Here is a 20,621-nt window from a genome sequence, read left to right on the forward strand (position 1 = left end):
TCATTAAGACTATTTATGCAATTTTCATTGCATTGGGCTTTTATAATTCATGTCAGTGGCAATACAACTTATTCAGATTGCAATGACTTTTTACTGCAAGTTGAATTGATCTATCAACATGCAATGGTACATAGAAGGTATAGATTTTCATTTTGAAAATTTAAAAATAAATTAAAAATTCTCCTCTATTTAGGTTTCTGCAAGTAAAATATTTGATATGTGTACAGCTGAATAATTCTTTTTAATACATTTCGATAAAGATTTTTGAGTCCAAGTGCATGTACAATGTATATACAAATAAAACATCCCATAGAAGCAATTAATGTAAGCTCTGAAGACAAGTCGAGAATTTTAATTCATATATTTTTATTTCATTTTTTCACATTACTTTTTGTCCGCAAGGAATATTTTTAACGATAGTTTTACATTATACTGCAAACGTACTTTAGTGGTTATCTCATTTGAGCATTTTTCGCGCTTCCATTAGTGCGCAAAAAAACTCCAACAAAAACAAAAACAAAAACAAACAAACAAACGGCAGAGCAAATAGCAGTGCAACGTTATAAAGAGAAAATCGGACGAGTGTCTTTAACATTATATATTTGTATGTTGCCGATCGTTCATCCCGCTTTATTATAGATATCAACGTAGAGAGAAATGTTTTGTCTTCCCAACGAGAGTTTTGAGCATATAACTCGATTAGACTAGGTGGACATTTGTAAGTCCACCCGAATGAAAAGCCATATGAATACGGGAATTCATTTCATGAAATTGGATTTGAATGATGTGTTTTTAACCATAACAAAAATGTTATCCCTCGGTATTGACTATCCCTGCCCATCAAACGATCATGGTCTACGAAAAAGATAAAGTACCGAAAGAATGTTGGAATAATTAATAACGTTACAATATTCAATAATTGTAAATGTATGTACAATGCTCTTAATTTTCCTCAAATATCTGCAAATATCACAATGTTAGAAGCGAACAGTAATTATAAATTGGTAGATTGGTGAGGACGAGAAATATTTTGCGTTATATCACATGATTATATGCGTATAATTAGTCAAAGAATCATATAAACATTCAATATTATATCTTAAGTCCATTGTGTGGATGCTCGGTTTGATATTTTTCAAAACGATGATTATTTTATTAGTTAGGTGTAATGTGCCAATGAAGACAATTATACATGTACCAATCCATATTCATATTGTGTGTGTGGATCTTTATGTAATGTAAAAACTTTGGTACAAAAAAAAAAAAAAAATACAAGAAAATAAATTGGTAAAACATGATTGAAAAACATGGTTTTTGTTCATATGATTCAACAGCAGACCTATTGTTGTCGTCTGCGAACACTTGTGTGGTCCTCGCGAACGTCGCCAGCCAAACTTTACATTCCCGTCATGGTACTTAACATACATGTACATGTATTAGAAAGAGAAAGCTGACTTTAAAGAATACTTTTCATTTATTTTTAATCAAACCAATTCTTTAATAGAAATCGATGGATGCATTTGCGCCGGAGAATCAGTAAGATAATTTTTATAGGACTAGAATGCAGGATTTTGCATTTGCCTGCTTAAATTTTGCCGGGTGTGTGGGTTGTGTGGGGGTACCCCCGGACCCCCCTTAATTTGGCACGCCCCCCCCCCCCCCCCCCCCCCCCCCCCACTGAAAATCTTCTATCTGACCTTGGTCAGGACGATTCAATTAATTTCCTCATCGTCCAATCAACCATGTTTTGAACAGCAAGCTGCAGACGAGGTAACATCATATTTTTTTCTGAATATGATTTAGGCCCTATTAGGTATTTTTCGCTATTTTCACTAATAAATAAATGTTTTAGAACTTTTTTTTAACACTAGATCTAACTTTATTGCGTTCACACAAATCAATATTATTGCATATATTTTAACAATAAATACAGACCCATATAGTTGTAAATATCTAATATAAACCCATCCCTTAACGAAGATAAAAATAGATACATGAAAGTTATATAATATGCCTAGAATTATGCATATTGAACTGTTCGTGTAATGCTGATATTTAGGATTTTGGTGTAATCAAGAGTTATGTCCCTTCGACGAGCTCTTTATATAAGAATCAACATTAAAAAATGGAGGCTGTGCCTCGGATGCCAATGTTATCGTTTGAGCTGAAACAAAGTCCAGAATATGTCGATTTCGGGCCAGTTTTGAAGCAGGTGGGAAAATATAGAGTTAACCGTTGAATTCGATGTGATTTTTATTCTGTTTCTTGCATTTAAAATCTCCATTTCACTTAAAACAACTATGCAGTTTTGAGGTTGTTGACATCTTTCACAGTCGACGTCAAACGCAAAAATACAAAACAAATGCTTCGAGAACAGTGTTTGGTTATAATGATAATACATTTCTATTTGAACAAGGCTTTGGATGAAAATGTGGACTTCAATGAATAATTTTGCTGTTATAACGTAAATTATTGTTGACACTAGTACCGTACGTACAGTAGGTGTTATTGGTAAATTTATCCGGCAGTGACTCATTATCACACATCTATACGAGTTCTATTACCGGCGATATCTCACTGTCCGGTACTGGGTAGTGATTACTACATAGAGGTAGTAAATTCGGACTCAAGTTTCATTAACTTTAGATTAATACATTCAGTCTGGGAATGGACAAGCTAATTTTGACAGGTTGGGTGTGTCTAGATTTCACTACTCTCCCTGTCTACATATATACTGTATATAATTGTTATATTCCACTATAAAAGATACAGTATAAATAAACAGTAGCAAATTGCATAACTTTCCTCACAAAAGCTATGCATGACTTAAAGCAGGAGTTATGGTCACTACCTGCATAGGAAACGGAAATGTTACATGTGCACATGTGTAGCAGGACTGGACTGGGTCGACCATCAGTGACCAGGTAGCTCAATTGGTAGAGCATCCGGCTAGTGTTCGGAGGTCCCAGGTTCGAACCCTTGCAAAAAGTGGAGTAGCCTAATTACACCATGCATGGCTTTTTTTTTGGGGGGGGGGGGGGGGGGGGGGGGGGGCTTTTAGGGCCGTTAGTGGGCCCCATTCCCAATTGAAATTATTTCATTTTTAAGCCAAATTCCCAAAATTTGCAGTTTACTCCTGAAAAAAATCTTTCCCAATTTACCAATTTTCTTCCCAAAATGAGACGAAAAGGCCCTTTCCCAAACCAGTGAGAAAGAGCCCTGCCAAATATGATTTATCCGACTCTGTCCTGTTCGATTATAGTTATTTCCCTTCGTTCCATTCTGAATATAATGATAGAAAAAAAGTTGATTTTATAGAATAAAACACAATTGACAGGGGTTGACATTAACTTCATCACCTTGACAGAAACTTGGAGTTTTCTTAAAAGTTTTGATAAATGAATTTTTTGGAGTAAATGAAGAAAACTTGGGCTATAAACATGCATTTGGCTGAAATAGTTGGCAGCCTATTGGGCTACAGCTGCTGATCTGGGCTTTCTGGCAGCCCAATTATATTCCAGGCAGCCCATATATATATACCGTAAATATTCGCGTATAGTGCGCACTTTTTTTCAAAAATTGACAAGTGAAAAAGACCACTGCGCACTATACGCAAGTACAAGCCTTTTCCCAGTCAGAATGGATGTGATTTGACCGAGATTTGTGATCGTTTCCTTTCACAGCAAGATTGATTTAATACTTACATATATATATATAACATATATAAAGCATTAAGAAAGTAATAGTTAACAAATAATCAAAGAAATGAATAGTTATTTTAATGTTTTATTCCTTGAAATTGTGTATTTATCAGCAATTACGTGGATTTATCTAAGTCGATCGTGAGCCACATGTTCCGTACACATACGATCTCACTTGAGCATGTTCCCGTATTCAGATCCAAAACGATGTATAACATCTCAATTAACATCAAACAAAACTTGAAATGATATAGCAGTACTTAGTTATTTCATACTTCTAAATTAATCACCTTATAAATCCAGAATGTTGCCAGAAACTGATAACGTTCAACTTGTTTATTTACGGAAGCTGTAACAGCACGCATGCGCAATTAGGCACGGGTAACACTAATGCCTTGATCTCGTGCAGCAGTCACTGACCAACTGGCCATATAAAATACGATATGACTGTGAAAACTACCGGGTTACTCTTATTTATCGTCTGCAGTGTAGATTTATCCTTTACACATGTTAATTCATTGATATAAAAGTTGTGACCAGCACGACGACTACAGACTTGTTTCCGTACTGTATACAAAATGGCGGCCTGTGTTACATTACGTAGCAGTCAGCTTACTAGTCAATCTTGTTATAATTGAGCTTAATTAGCTTTGTATGTTCGTGGAAAGATACCACAAGAGACCATACCTGCGTGAAAATCACAAGGTGATTGAGGGTAGGATTAATTATTTTGTTGGTACAACAGCGTAGATGGGACCGCTACAATTTGCAAGCTGACTAGGCCTGTGGCGGTATAATGTAAACAACCTGTCAATCCAATGTGTCAAATCTGACCGGTGATTCCAATTAAATGTGGTACATTGTAAATAAGCTTTCATAAGTTACAAATTCCTATCATCTTATGCTTTAGAATTCATCTACCGCTCAGTTGAAAATTGAATTTTTTTTTTTTTTTTTAAACGAACCTCAAAAACGTACCTGCGCACTATACGCGAGTGCGCACTATACCCGAATATTTACGGTATATAACTATTGCAATGGAATACCACTCTAAAAGTGAAATCTTGACTTTTACACGATTTGTAAGAAAGTTATATATATAAGTACACTTTTTTGTATATCATGGTTTTTTTTATTTAACATTTTTGTTATTTGTTGAAGGTTCATTTTACATGTATATTATAGGAATAGGGTGAGAGTAGTCTGCTAAAACTGACCATAATTTCAAACTCAAAAATTCTGACTGGACACCTGTTAATGTCAGAAAAAAATTTGAGTCTGCAATTATGATCAGTTTTAGCTGACTAGGGTGATACCTTGGCCTAAAATCTAAAATGTCTAATAAGCATTTAAAACAAATTGAATAAGGCTGTCTACATAAAAAATGTGTTGTGTTATACAATACCTCTGAAGTTATTGTCAGTAATAGCCCAGGAATCTGATGTTTTATCAATACAAATTGAATATATACATATAAAAATGCTGTGTATGCAGACTAATGCAATAAAAAACACTATTCATACATGACATATATGCAGTATGCACATTATTTTATACCGATTATCATATATCCTTATTGACAGAACATCATAACTCTGTATGACAAAAGGACGAAACAGCTTTTTGTATTATGATATTTGATAACTATCATTTTGTATTGAGAGGTGCTAATATCCATGTCAGTTGAACAATCCTTTTATCAAATAGAAAACTTTTCATTTCAGTATATTCGTGATAACTATGGAGAAGACCCAGCTCAGTACAACAAGGCATGTAATGATTTGGAACAACTGCGACAGGTAGGGACCTATACTAAATCACATGTTAAATGTACAGCTAGTGTTGGCAGACAGTAAAAGTATCATGTTTTACTCTGAGTTATCTAACATTAAAGAATAGATCTAAAACATTGAATACTGACAGTACTGTATATATTAAGATAAATTAATATATAATTGAATGTATAAACAAACATTTTGTTTTGAGTCATGCTCCTAAAGTTCAGCAGATCTATAATGCAAAGTTTTTATCACTGGAATTGTTCACAAATTGAAGAATATAAACAAATATATACCTATTACCATTTCATCTTTTATTATTAGTGTCATAACATTGTATGACCAGTGTTATAAAATTGTATGATACATGTTAATATTGAATAAGTGTTATTATGCTAGTGTTATAACATTGTATAATAGGGTTGTAACATTGTATGATAGTGTAAACACATTGTATGATAGTGTAAACACATTGTATGATAGTGTAAACACATTGTATGATAGTGTTATAACATTGTATGATAGTGTTATGACATTGTATGATAGTGTTATAACATTGTAGGATACTGTTATAACATTGTATGATACTGTTATAACATTGTATGATAATATTATAACATTGTATGATACTGTCATAACATTGTATGGTGAGTATTATAACATTGTATGATACATGTTATAACATTGTATGATAGTGTTATAACATTGTATGATAGTGTTATAACATTGTATGATAGTGTTATAACATTGTATGATAGTGTTATGACATTGTATGATAGTGTTATGACATTGTATGATAGTGTTAAAACATTGTATAATAGTGTTATAACATTGTATGATAGTGTTATAACATTGTAGGATACTGTTATAACATTGTATGATACTGTTATAACATTGTATGATAATATTATAACATTGTATGATACTGTCATAACATTGTATGGTGAGTATTATAACATTGTATGATACATGTTATAACATTGTATGATAAATGTTAATATGCTAGTGTTATAACATTGTATGATAGTGTTATAACATTGTATTATTATGTTATAACATTGTATGATAGTGTTATAACATTGTATGATACTGTTATAACATTGTATGATAGTGTTATAACATGGTATAATAGTGTTATAACATTGTATGTTAGTGTTATTACATTGTATGATAGTGTTATAACATTGTATGATAGTGTTATTACATTGTATGATAGTGTTATAACATTGTATAATAGTGTTATAACATTGTATGATAGTGAAATTACATTGTATGATAGTGTTATCACATTGTATGATAGTGTTATAACATTGTATGATAATGTAATAACATTGTATTATTATGTTATTACATTGTATGATAGTGTTATAACATTGTATGTTAGTGTTATAACATTGTATGATAGTGTTATGACATTGTATTATACTGTTATAACATTGTATAATAGTGTTATAACATTGTATGTTAGTGTTATTACATTGTATGATAGTGTTATAACATTGTATGATAGTGTTATAACATTGTATGATTATGTTATAACATTGTATGATAGTGTTATAACATTGTATGATTGTGTTATAACATTGTATGATAGTGTTATAACATTGTATGATACTGTTATAACATTGTATGATGATATTATAACATTGTATGATACTGTCATAACATTGTATTATTTTGTTATAACATTGTATGACCAGTGTTATAAAATTGTATGATACATGTTAATATTGAATAAATGTTATTATGCTAGTGTTACAACATTGTATGATAGTGTTATGACATTGTATTATTATGTTATAACATTGTATGATAGTGTTATAACATTGTATGATAGTGTTATAACATTGTATGATTGTGTTATAACATTGTATGATTGTGTTATAACATTGTATGATACTGTAATAACATTGTATGATACATGTTATAACATTGTATGATAGTGTTATAACATTGTATGATTGTGTTATAACATTGTATGATAGTGTTGTACTATTGTATGATATCATTGTAACATTGTATGATAAGTGTTGTAATAACATTATATGATAGTGATATAACATTGTATGATACTGTTATAACATTGTATGATACTGTTATAACATTGAATGATAATATTATAACATTGTATGATACTGTCATAACATTGTATGGTGAGTATTATAACATTGTATGATACATGTTATAACATTGTATGATAGTGTTATAACATTGTATGATAGTGTTATAACATTGTATGATAGTGTTATTACATTGTATGATAGTGTTATAACATTGTATGATAGTGTTATGACATTGTATGCTGATAGTGTTATAACATTGTATGCTGATAGTGTTATAACATTGTATGATAGTGTTATAACATTGTATGCTGATAGTGTTATAACATTGTATGATAATGTTATAACATTGTATGCTGATAGTGTTATAACATTGTATGCTGATAGTGTTATAACATTGTATGATAATGTTGAATATTGTATAATTAGTTTAAATCATTTTGAATTAAAGTAAGTATACATGTCCTAATTAATATAAAAGAAGACACTGTATGAATATACATGCATGAATCAACTTTTCAGAGTGCTGTACACGTTTCGCATGACTTTATGGGATGCAGTACTCTGAAGAAATATTATGCCCAGCTGCAGTTCTTACAGGGACGATTCCCTATGGGAGAGGCTGGAGAGGCAGCAATACCCTTTACATGGTAAATGTATAATCTGTACAGAATTTAAACTATCATTAATGGTGATGTCAATCATCACATGTCTGGTCAAAGTCTGTGATGTAAGAGTTAATTTGTGAATAATTGGAATCAAACTGACATAAAAAAACACAGATGTGTGTATAAAAATGTATCGAATCAAAATGGTAATATAGTGACAAATGTAAATAATATAGTTTTTACGGGATAATTGATTCTGTCTGATGTGTATTCTAGTAGAAGAGAGTATAGTAATCTCTACCTATTCAGGGGCTTGTTTCATGTAAGATTAATGAAGTTGGACACAGGTATTAGATCCTCTATGTATATCTTACTTATGTGCCAGTAATATATTTTCAGGGAGGACATTCACCTTGGCCGAGAGATCACAATTGGTGATGCCAAGTTTGAACAAGCATGTATCTTGTACAACATTGGAGCTCTCCACGCTATCCTGGGAACTATGGAAACCAGACAAAGTGCTGATGTAAGTATCAAAATCAGTTTGTTTATGAAACAATATTCTACACTAAAACTCTACTGTTAACATTTAAATCAGATCATTACACTTCGATTTTGATTTTTTTTCGTCAAAGAACCAGCATTTTTTTTGGCACCCCAAAAAATGCCAAAGTAAGATTTTTATTGGCAATTTTTTTTCGGCATAATATGACACAACGCTGGTATGAACCCTGTGACTATATTAATTTATAGCACAAAATACAGGGGCATAAAGCTAGATATCACCACAATAGGCTGTTCCATTTTTGATACGAAGAGAAATGAGGCATGCCCCTTGTATATTTTATCTAGTGAGGTAGTCACCTTCTGCTAAGTACAGTAAAAAGCCAGATTTGAAGATTTATTCGACCACTTTAATTGATATCACTTAAAACAATTTCTATTTTTAGGGAATGAAGGTATCGTGCACTCACTTCCAGTGTGCTTCCTGGGCATTTGAGTATCTGCGGGATCACTTTGGCTGCTCCTTGATGAGTGCAGATATGTCACATGACCTTTTGACCTTTCAGATGAACCTTATGTTGGTATGTGGGGAAAATTGTTTAGATATTGATTATGAATATATTAATTAATGCAAATATATGTATCAGAATTATGATATTAAAATGCAATAATTAATTTTTCTTTGTTTTCATGGTAAATACTCAAATGTGATTGGTCGAAAAATTCTTTTCATTCTTCTATGAAAGAAATTCCGAGAATGGCGCGAAAAATGTGACGTCACAATACGACAATTGACGTTGCATATTGATTTGAGAAAAAGAATCCCATTTAAAACCAGTTAAATTGTACATAAAACATGTTTTAAAGTAGAAAATCATTTTCAAAAATTAATTATAAGCGTTGATGTCATTTTTTTTTTAGTTTCATCGGGGTATGTCATACCCCGATGAAACTAAAAAAAAATGACATCAATGCTTAATTGAAGTTTTGGCTACAGATAACGGTAAACAATATTTTCTAGTGGTGGGCTGATGATCGAAAATTCAAACTGATGATGACTTTGAAAAAGGACATCAATTGAAAATTTCTGGAAGTGTTCATAAATCTTTGGCTTCACATATTTTTGTAATGTTACCGAACCAAGAAGAAGTTATATTTTACCGATATATTCATTGGTCGTTTACAGGCGATTTAGGAGATTTAAATGTATTGACAGCCGTTAAAAGCTTTGTTTGTGTTCAGTATTTAAAATATTCATAACAAAGGCTAAGATGTTTAATAAATGTATGGTACTTGAGATGTACATAAATTTTCTACTAAAGGTCAATTCTGTGCTTAATTTAGAAAATCAATGATAATCAATTTCAAGTTTGTGATTATGAATTCTGGAAGTGAAACCCATTTTCATCACTAGTATTTTCACAGTAAAGATAGTTACTGATAAACAGTTTTTTAACCCTTTCAACCCTAAGAAACTTTAGTGGACTCTACCATTCATTCATCATTTGAAGTCCAGTATGGCCAGTAGGGGTGAAAGGGTTATATAGAATTGCAACATGGTTGCTTTACTTGAAGGCACAAGCCCAGGAGTGTATTCTAGAGAAGTCAATGATAGACAGTAGGAAATGTTCCATCACTGCCAAGGTGGCCACACAAATTGTGGAATTCTACCGAACAGCGTACCGTAACCTGGAGGCTTGCTACAGCGACGGACTCATTAGCTCCCGGAAGAATAAGGTATTATAGCTTAGAATTCATTTTTACAGTTTCACAGTTGAAGCGCCTGCTGACATCAGCTCAACACTCAAGTTTTCACCTGTTTACTGATACCATATCAGGGCTTTTTCTGAAGGCCATTAATGGGTCCCATTCCCAATTGGAATAATTTCATTTTAAAGCCAAATTCCCAAAATTTGCAGTTTACTCCTGAAAAAATCTTTCCTAATTCACCAACTTTCTTCCTAAAATATGACAAAAAGGCCCGTCCCGAACCAGTGAGAAAAAGCATTGTGTATACATTTTTGGGAACAAATGAGTTGACTAATTAATTGTTATGTGTATGTGTACATTTCCATGTACATGTAGAAGTACATTTGTAAAAGTAAATTTTTGTGATGTTTCTATAATCTGTATAATTATCACTGTTGAGTTTGTGTAATGTGCCGTATTTGGAGAATGGTGAGCTCCACGCCATTATTATATAATGTAATTTAGTCATTCGAGTCTGAGCGGTGCACATCAGTAAACCAGACGTACTATATATGAAGTATTATAATTGGGTCATATGAAGTATAATTGGGTCACAGCAACCTTCATTTCAAGGTAAAAGGTCAACTAAGTGCAGAATTTTCAATACAGTATAATGCATGTTGAAGTACTGTATGGCCATGATTTTATAACAAGTGGAATCTGTTTTCTATGAGACTAAGTTGACATTCATGATTACAATACATTGGTTTTAAGATTTTGGTTGTAGGAATGGAAGAAATGTATGGATACTAAATTAGGGTTTTAAAATTTTGGTTGTAGGAATGGAAGAAACGTATGGACATTAAGATCTTATTTTACCAGTGTATAACCCACTACTACATGGGGCGACAGGCCGAGGAACAACAGAAGGCCGGTGAAAACCTCGCCTACTACACAGCCTCCAGGGATAAACTTAACGAATGTATGAAACTGGCAAAGGTAATTCTCTCACGAATAGGGGACACTGGAAAATGTTCAACGAGAGAATCCGGCAAATATTTATCTTTAATTTTGACATGCATGAAACTGGCAAAGGTAATTCTCTCACGAGTAGGGGACACTGGAAAATGTTCAACGAGAGTACCTGGCAAATATTGATTCCTAATTGTGACATGTATGAAACTGGAACAACGGTAAATTTTCAACGTACTTGTAGGGGAAAGTGAAATGTTCAACTAGTGAAAAATATCTTTGCTATTTGCTCAATCAACATGTATGAAAATACAAAATAATTGCTTCACGAGTAGGGGACACTGGAAAATGTTCAACGAGAGTATCTGGCAAATATTATCTCTAATTCTGACATGTATGAAACTGGCAAAGGTGTAATTCGCTCACGAATAGGGGACACTGGAAAATGTTCAACTCCAGAGAAGGAGAGTAACTGGCAAATATTGATTCCTAATTGTGACTAATGGGCACATGTATGAAGAAGTGGATTATATTTCACTTTAACTTGAGAAACTGAAGAAGATGATTTTTCAAGGAAGCCCTGATCACATGATCCTTATTTATGATAATCGGATACATTATAATCTATACCTGCAATGTTAACGCTGATAATCCATATGTTTGATTTCAAAATAAAATAATAGTAATAAGCTATCTAAATTCCATAAATCAGATTGAACATTCTTAATGATTGGACGTTTTATTACATTTTTATGCGATACAGATATTCTAAGTCACACATATTGTGTTTTCTTCTGACTATAAGCCCGTAAGATTCTCTGTTATAACCAAATAATGGTGGTAGTCGATACAGACTACACAACAAGCATCTGGATTCTATAATGTAATATCTTACTGTGTTAGCCCCAGTGATTGTATTGATGTTTCAGAATGAAGGTCAGGATATGTATTTATGTTTCAGAATGAAGGTCAGGATATCCAGGAATCTCTGAGGTTCACCAACGATGTTGTGACTGCAAAGTAAGTGATTGACAGTTGTGAAATATGTATGTTTCTGACAGTTAATTCTGAAAGTCAGTTGAACAAACTGTATATGATTTTACTTCACGTCATCCTGGCTCCATATTGTGAAAACCAAAATGAATAATGAGTATATTTTAGGTCACTTTACCATTCACATTTTGGTTGCATTGAAGAGGCCTGAGGGACAGGGTTTTGCTTGTTGATTTTCAAATAGGGATAATTCAGGCTTTATTGATCCCATTTTTGCCCCTTTTACTATGATTGTAGACTGAATCTTGATTTTCTCTGTTGCAGGTTTACCCAGTCTAAAAAGGACAACGACTTTGTGTACCATGAGAAAGTGCCAGCGATGGATACGCTGCCTGAGGTCAAAGGTCATTATCCATATCTAATCATATAATGTTACAGGTCTTCTGAGAATAGCCATATCTTGAAAAATATAATATCCAGTGTTCTACCAGTAGTTTTCAGTGGAAACTTGCCAGGAATGATCCCGAGATTGTCATGACCATATACTGCTATTTTTTTTTCGGGACAACATACGATACTGCACTTTTGTTCTAGTTGTCCATTCTACTGCTACTGAGTATGCATTCATATTTCTGCATAAGTGCATGTGTCTTTTGGTAGTCAGATTGCCGTCAAGGCTTACGGAGACCTCATGTAAAATTTGTTTGGTTTAAATTGAGATATGATTTAATAAACATTTGTTTTCTCTAGTTTTACATTGTAACAGATGTTGTATTTTTATGTGAATGACAGGAGCATCTTTGGTGAAAGGAATCCCATTCAACCCTAACGACCCTGAAGTGTCTGGACAAGATATCTTCCAGAAGTTGGTCCCAATGAAGGCTCACGAGGCCTCCTCTTTATACAGGTATAGTGTGTGTGTGTTTTGGTGTTCAAATTCGGAGCATTTAATAAAGTTAACAAGACATGTATAAACAGAGGGTTTGGTCCCACCAAGAACCAAGGGTCAGGCCCCCACCAAGAACCAAGGGTCTGGCCCACCTAGGACCAAGAGTCTGGCCCCACCAAGAACCAAGGGTCTGGCCCACCTAGGACCAAGAGTCTGGCCCCACCAAGAACCAAGGGTCAGGCCCCCACCAAGAACCAAGGGTCTGGCCCACCTAGGACCAAGGGTCTGGCCCCCACCAAGAACCAAGAGTCTGGCCCACCTAGGACCAAGGGTCTGGCCCCCACCAAGAACCAAGGGTCTGGCCCACCTAGGACCAAGGGTCTGGCCCCGAACAAGGACCATTGGTCTGACTTGAGTCTAGGTTGGACCAGATCCTCTCTCCTTGGTGGGACCAGACCCTCTGTCCATGGTGGGGATAGACCCTTGGTCCTTAGCAGACCCTAGGACCAAGGTTGTGGTCCCACCAAAATAATGAAAATATCAATACATAATTATAAGGACCGACATAACTAATTGTTGTTGCTGGAAATTCAAAATTGGCTGCGATGTCCTTAATGGCCCCATTTCCATTGTCAACTTCATGAATGATTTTATATTTTGTTTCAAAGAAGAGTGCACAAGTCAGGATGGTATGATGAGTTTGATATAAAAATGCACAAAAGTATCTATTTATGATGGTACTATTTACATGATTAAAGGAGAAAGCATTCTTAGAAATTAATTATCCAGACAGACGGTCATATTGTTAAAGTGTATACCTTATTTTACAGTGAGGAGAAAGCCAGGCTTCTCAGAAAAGTAGGCGGCGACATTGAAGCAAAGAACGAACAACTCATGTAAGATAAAGATTTCTGCTGAACACAATATCATGATAAAACTGCTCACATTTAGTTTGGTTTTTCCCATTAAATACTGCATTCAACCCAATAGCAGACTGCTTCAGAACTACACTATTTTGTGTTTTTATCAATTCACCTGTTAAATGGCTAAAAATTGTATTGGAAGATTAGTGAATTAAGTAAATACAATGTAGCTTTGTAATTAAGCATACCGTCTTCTTGCCATCCTCTGTAATTATTAGATTAATTAACACAACGTTTGATAAAATTGTTTTTCAGCTCCAAAATTACGAAGTACACAGGTTTTTATACTGTTGTGAAAATTAGCCTTTAAATAGTATTTGTAAAACAGACAATTTGTTGTTATCAGGAATATGTTTATCGTTATATATATTTATTGAATTTGTTTTCCTTCTTTCTGCTTCTTTCGGTATCAGAAATATCTTTATCTCAGGAAAATAATGTTTTCCTTGTCAATTTAATCTGATTCTGATGAAGTGTTGTGTTCTTTGTTGTCTACAGCCAGTTCATGTCGTCCCTACAACTAGACCAGGCCCAATTAACCAATGAACAGGAACGGCTGCCCCAGCAGTTACTGGAGAAGTGTGCAGCTATCAGCGTCCGCACTAACGCCATCAAGGATTTGGTCGACTCTATGGGAGGTCGGTCACTGTAATTTAGTAACTCTAGCCTTCATTTATGTGTTCTTGGGGGCGCTTCAAAGCATCTGTTCATGAAATTATAATTCGTTAAAGAATAACAGAAATATACTAAATGAATGTAAGACATTCTTTCCTAATAAACATGAAATTCTTCATAGAGGGATGGTTAAGACTACTGTAGGTCATCAGGTGCATAAATAATAGAGGGATATTTAAGACTGCATTCTGCTGTAGGTCATCAGGTTCATATGAAGTTATATGAAACAGACTATAGAAAGAAACATGTTGAATCTTCGCCTTTATAGACAGCATTGTTTCCAATATGTACGTATGACTCATTGTAAAACAATTTAACAAATAACTGGCATTTGTGTATGAAATTGCAATTAAATATTATTTTGAGGGGTGCCTTTTAGGAACAAATGCGGTATACCTTGTAAATGTGGTGTGGAATTCTGAAACGGGTCTTCGTGTTTATAGTGTAATGTCAACAGTTATTACAATAAAGTGATTTTGTTTCGTCAGCTGTGTCTAATGTTGCTACCGAGGTGGACTGTGCCATAAGGGAGATAAACCAACTACTACAGGAGGATACTGAGGCAGACGAGGAGTTTGAGGTAGGTCAAAGGTCTTAGAATAAAGGTTAGAGGTCATTTGTTACAATTCAGAGGTTATGCATCTAATGTGGTGATGACTAATAGTAAATGAAAACTCTTGACCTTTTTCAAAAATAGAAATTTTGTGTATTAGATATTTCATGAATCAACCTCAGCACATTTATTCAACCTGCAACTAAAAATGGCATGAAAGTGAGACTATGGTGCCATTTTAAAGTTCAAAGTTTTGCCTTTAGATCCATTGCTCAAAATGCCACTTTGACCAAACTTAGTACATCTTTGCTAGCCAAGGCTTCTGATTACGTTATTCTCCACGAACCTTCGTAGTTGATCCAGAAGTCTTGGCTAGCGAAGATGAACTTAGTAAGGCTCTTCAATGAAATGCCACAGGGTCAAAGGTCAAGGATAAATATATAGAGATATAATCATATGTAATTTTGGTCTAAATGTAACAATTATTATAAACATATAATCAGAGTAATTATCTCAATTTATTCCTGAGGGGATGTTAAGGTTTTGTGTTCCCAAGCTTACCTTGTTTTTATCTGTTTAATTTGTAGAAGCAGTTTGGGAAGCGATCACCCAATACTATGTTGCCAGGGATTAAAAAGGAATGTGACCTTTATGAGGAAGGTCACAAGAAAGGCAGCCAATCAAATAATGACTTACATAGAGCTATGAATGCACATGTGGCCAACCTCAAGTTACTGAGTTCTCCATTGGACGAGATCCAGAAAGCTCTTCCCCTCATTAGATAAGGAAAAAAGTAAGTTCTCTGCCTGAATAAATGAACAAATTCCAACACTGTGAAGTCTGTTCATTATTGTCCTTCTTATAATGTGCTTATCAACTCACCATGCGTCCATTTATAAAAGGTTCTGTTTTTCCTTTAAACAATTTTCTCTCAATAAGAAAAAGTCACAGAGTCAAGATATTTGGCTGAATGGTTCCTCCAATCAATCCCAACAAAGTTTGTAAGCAGAAATGACCTTGACCCATATTCAAGGTCACAGGTGTAAAATCTGTTAAAACGCTTAATCCAATTCTGATTAAAAGGCTTACAATTGTAATATTTAGCTAGCAGGCTACTGGTATGAAGCCAAGGAAGTTTGATTCTTTTGGTTTACTGGCAGAAAGACCTTGAATGATAATGTTTAATCATTTTTGAAAAGAAATTACCTCAATCCATACTCATTGTTAAAGGGGTCAAACTGAAAGGCCTTGAATCATTAAAGCAGTGAATAATAGATGAGCAATACAGGCCCATTGGGTCTCTTGTTCCAAAAGTTTAACTTGCCTGGAGTAGACTACATCCTTTATATGTTGACAAGTTTTTGGCCCTATAGTTCAACTAACATGAAGTTTTATAGTTAAACTTGAAGGATGACATGGTGGTATCAGAGGAGTTAGATAAAGTATAGTGATTTATTGTTTGTAGACCCAGAGGATGACGTGGTGGTCAAAGAGTTACAGCGACTTCTCGGTAAGGTGGAGGAGATGAAGGCGCAGCGAACACATCTTGAAGAGGAGCTCCGCAACCAAGTAAAAAATGATGACATCACCAGCGTCATTGTGACCCAGGAAGAGACCAATAAAGAGGTACAACTGATGCATTATGGTCTATTTAACCTGACGCCCTAGGAGCCAAACAATTTAGCCTGTTTGAAGTCTAGAGTCTGCTGTATGAAGGTCATTTCTATTAACTTATAAACATTTGTTTTGACATTATGAAGCAAAGTTGGTCAGAATGAAATAAGGAGTCAACTGACTAAAGGTCAAGGTCATTGGGTCAAATTTTGTACCTTTTACATGAACATTGTGCTATGACATTATGAAGCAAAGTTGCTCAAAATTGAACAAGGATCAAGTGATAAAAGGTCACTGGGTAAGAGGTCAAGGCCAAATTTTGTATCCTGATGAACTTTCAATATATGTTAAAAATATGAAGCAAAGTTGGTTGGAATTAAACAAGGAGTCAACTGACCAAAGGTCAAGGTCAAATGGTTAAATATCAAGGTCACGTTTATATTTTTTTTACTGATGAACATTTTGTAATGATATTATGAAACAATTTGTTTGAATAAAACAGGGAGAAACTAATAGGTCAAGGTCACTTGCTCAAATGTAATTTTTGTGTCGCATGTAAAAAGCAGGCGATGTATACGTATCACTGTGTCAGTGTCGGCAGTGTTGTCCGCACAGAGGTTTCCGTGTGATAACTCAAGTTTCTTTGGCTGATCAAACTCAAACTTAATGCAGATCTTCCTTATCACCAGTGCATGCTTGTGATTGCTTTTCAGGTCCGAAAGTTTATCTGAGGATATATTATATGAAATAGGTTTATCTGAGGAGAGATAATAAATAAAAGGTTTATCTGAGGATAGATTAGTACATGAAATAGGTTTATCTGAGGAGAGATTAGTACATAGAATAGGTTTATCTGAGGATAGATTAGTTCATAGAATAGGTTTATCTGAGGATATATTACATAAAATAGGTTTATCTGAGGATATATTACATAAAATAGGTTTATCTGAGGATATATTACATAAAATAGGTTTATCTGAGGATATATTACATAAAATAGGTTTATCTGAGGATAGATTAGTACATAAAATAGGTTTATCTGTGGATATATTACATAAAATAGGTTTATCTGAGGATAGATTAGTACATAAAATAGGTTTATTGAGGATAGATTAGTACATAAAATAGGTTTATCTGAAGATATATTACATAAAATAGGTTTATCTGAGGATAGATTAGTACATAGAATAGATTTATCCGAGGATATATTACATAAAATAGGTTTATCTGAGGATATATTACATAAAATAGGTTTATCTGAGGATAGATTAGTACATGAAATAGGTTTATCTGAGGAGAGATTAGTACATAAAATAGGTTTATCTGAGGATAGATAGTAATAAAATAGGTTTATCTGAGGAGAGATTAGTACATAAAATAGGTTTATCTGAGGATAGATACATGAAATAGGTTTATCTGAGGACAGATTAGTACATAAAATAGGTTTATCTGAGGATAGATAGTAATAAAATAGGTTTATCTGAGGTGAGATTAGTACATAAAATAGGTTTATCTGAGGATATATTACATAAAATAGGTTTATCTGAGGATAGAATAGTACATCAAATAAAATAGGTTTATCTGAGGATAGATAGTACATCAAATTGGTTTATCTGAGGATAGATTAGTACATAAAATAGGTTTATCTGAGGATAGATAAGTACATAAAATAGGTTTATCTGAGGAGAGATTAGTACATAGAATAGGTTTATCTGAGGAGAGATTAGTACATAAAATTGGTTTATCTGAGGATATATTACATAAAATAGGTTTATCTGAGGATAGATTAGTACATAAAATAGGTTTATCTGAGGACAGATTAGTACATAAAATAGGTTTATCTGAGGATAGATAGTAATAAAATAGGTTTATCTGAGGATATATTACATAAAATAGGTTTATCTGAGGATAGATTAGTACATAAAATAGGTTTATCTGAGAATAGATTAGTACATAAAATAGGTTTATCTGAGGATATATTACATAAAATATGTTTATCTGAGGACATGTTAGTACATAAAATAGGTTTATCTGAGGATATATTACATAAAATAGGTTTATCTGAGGACAGGTTAGTACATAGAATAGGTTTATCTGAGAATAGATTAGTACATAAAATAGGTTTATCTGAGGACAGATTAGTACATAAAATAGGTTTATCTGAGGATAGATTAGTACATAAAATAGGTTTATCTGAGGAAAGATTAGTACATAAAATAGGTTTATCTGAGGAGAGATTAGTACATAGAATAGGTTTATCTGAGGAGAGATTAGTACATAAAATTGGTTTATCTGAGGATATATTACATAAAATAGGTTTATCTGAGGAGAGATAAGTACATAAAATAGGTTTATCTGAAGATAGATTACATAAAATAGGTTTATCTGAGGATAGATTAGTACTTAAAATAGGTTTATCTAAGGATAGATTATTACATAAAATAGGTTTATCTGAGGATAGAGTAGTAAATAAAATAGAATAGGTTTATCCGAGGATAGATTACATAAAATAGGTTTATCTGAGGAGAGATTAGTACATAAAATAGGTTTATCTGAGGATAGATTAGTACATAAAATAGGTTTATCCGAGGATAGACTGATTAGTACATGAAATATTTTCATTTGTAGAAACTGTTTGAGGAGCAGCTGAAGAAACATGAAGAGAAAGTGGCCTTGATAAACCAGAACTTGGCAGCCCAGGATAACATCCTACGAGCTCTGACGGACAGCAATGCCAAGTACGCCAGTCTTAGGCGTACTACTGTGGACACTGGAGCTAGGTAAATCTCCCTAGGAACTCTCGGTTTCAACACTTTGTGGCCTATGCTGGGATCAAAAGCTTTCAAGTTTGTTCACATAAATTAATAGTAACCCCATTTTTGCTTAGTTGACCTTTTCTGATGATTTTTTCGTTGCCATCATCTGTTTACATTTACATGTTTGACTTCTTGAAATTCCAATTTGAATGAAATTTTGTAGAAAGCTGCCTTCACTCTAATCGGATGAAAAAGGTCAAATTGACTGAGATTTCAAAATTCTTCTTCCTAGATATAGAAGAATCAAAAACACTTCATTGAGGGAAACACATGGTGAGATGATGATCTCAATATGGGAGAATATTTGCAATTAAGCTTAAATTTATTCAGGTGAGCAGTGCAGGTCCCGTGGGTCTGTTTCCTGACCCTTGTATCGTGATAATGTTGGGCTCTGTGATGTACCTTTTCACATCCGATTAGGGAATCGTATCCCAGCCGTCCAGGTGACTGTCAAGTGTGTTAATACTGTGCCACCCAACCATCTTATTGTAGTCAGATGACCATTAGGCCCGTGGGTCTCATGGTCCTTTTAGATCCATTTCTGTCTAAGCGGAAGTATTTTGATAGCTGCATCTCCATAAGAGGGGGATAGGGGCAACATGTTTTACAAATATTCTCATCTTGTTAAAATTATCTCTATTGACAGGCGAGAAGGAATGATTCGAGATCTGATCAACTCCTATGATGTTTATGAGGATTTGATGGCCAAATCTCAGAAAGGTTTGGAGTTTTATCGGAAGCTGGAGGCGAATGTAACACGCCTGTTGGACAGATGTCGGGGCTTATGTAAAGTCCAGCATGAGGAACGGGAGCAAATTATAAATCGATACAAACCCAAAGGTAACT

General features: G+C 33.9%; 1 protein-coding gene across 1 annotated transcript in view; it reads left to right on the forward strand.

The window, feature by feature from the left end:
* Window positions 1-2,125: 2,125 nt before the first annotated feature.
* Window positions 2,126-20,621, forward strand: part of LOC117317388 (tyrosine-protein phosphatase non-receptor type 23-like) — a 40,684-nt gene continuing 22,188 nt past the window's right edge. Inside the window, 18 exon segments of the mRNA XM_033872193.1 lie at window positions 2,126-2,212; window positions 5,426-5,500; window positions 8,062-8,189; window positions 8,547-8,673; window positions 9,098-9,232; window positions 10,227-10,388; window positions 11,181-11,339; window positions 12,274-12,332; window positions 12,630-12,709; window positions 13,098-13,212; window positions 14,025-14,090; window positions 14,616-14,755; window positions 15,281-15,372; window positions 15,933-16,115; window positions 16,117-16,138; window positions 16,811-16,971; window positions 19,588-19,739; window positions 20,422-20,615. Coding sequence (XP_033728084.1) covers window positions 2,126-2,212; window positions 5,426-5,500; window positions 8,062-8,189; window positions 8,547-8,673; window positions 9,098-9,232; window positions 10,227-10,388; window positions 11,181-11,339; window positions 12,274-12,332; window positions 12,630-12,709; window positions 13,098-13,212; window positions 14,025-14,090; window positions 14,616-14,755; window positions 15,281-15,372; window positions 15,933-16,115; window positions 16,117-16,138; window positions 16,811-16,971; window positions 19,588-19,739; window positions 20,422-20,615 — 2,137 coding nt within the window.

The sequence above is a fragment of the Pecten maximus genome, chromosome 19 (genome assembly GCF_902652985.1).
Source record: "Pecten maximus chromosome 19, xPecMax1.1, whole genome shotgun sequence".
Classification (NCBI taxonomy): Eukaryota; Metazoa; Mollusca; class Bivalvia; order Pectinida; family Pectinidae; genus Pecten; species Pecten maximus.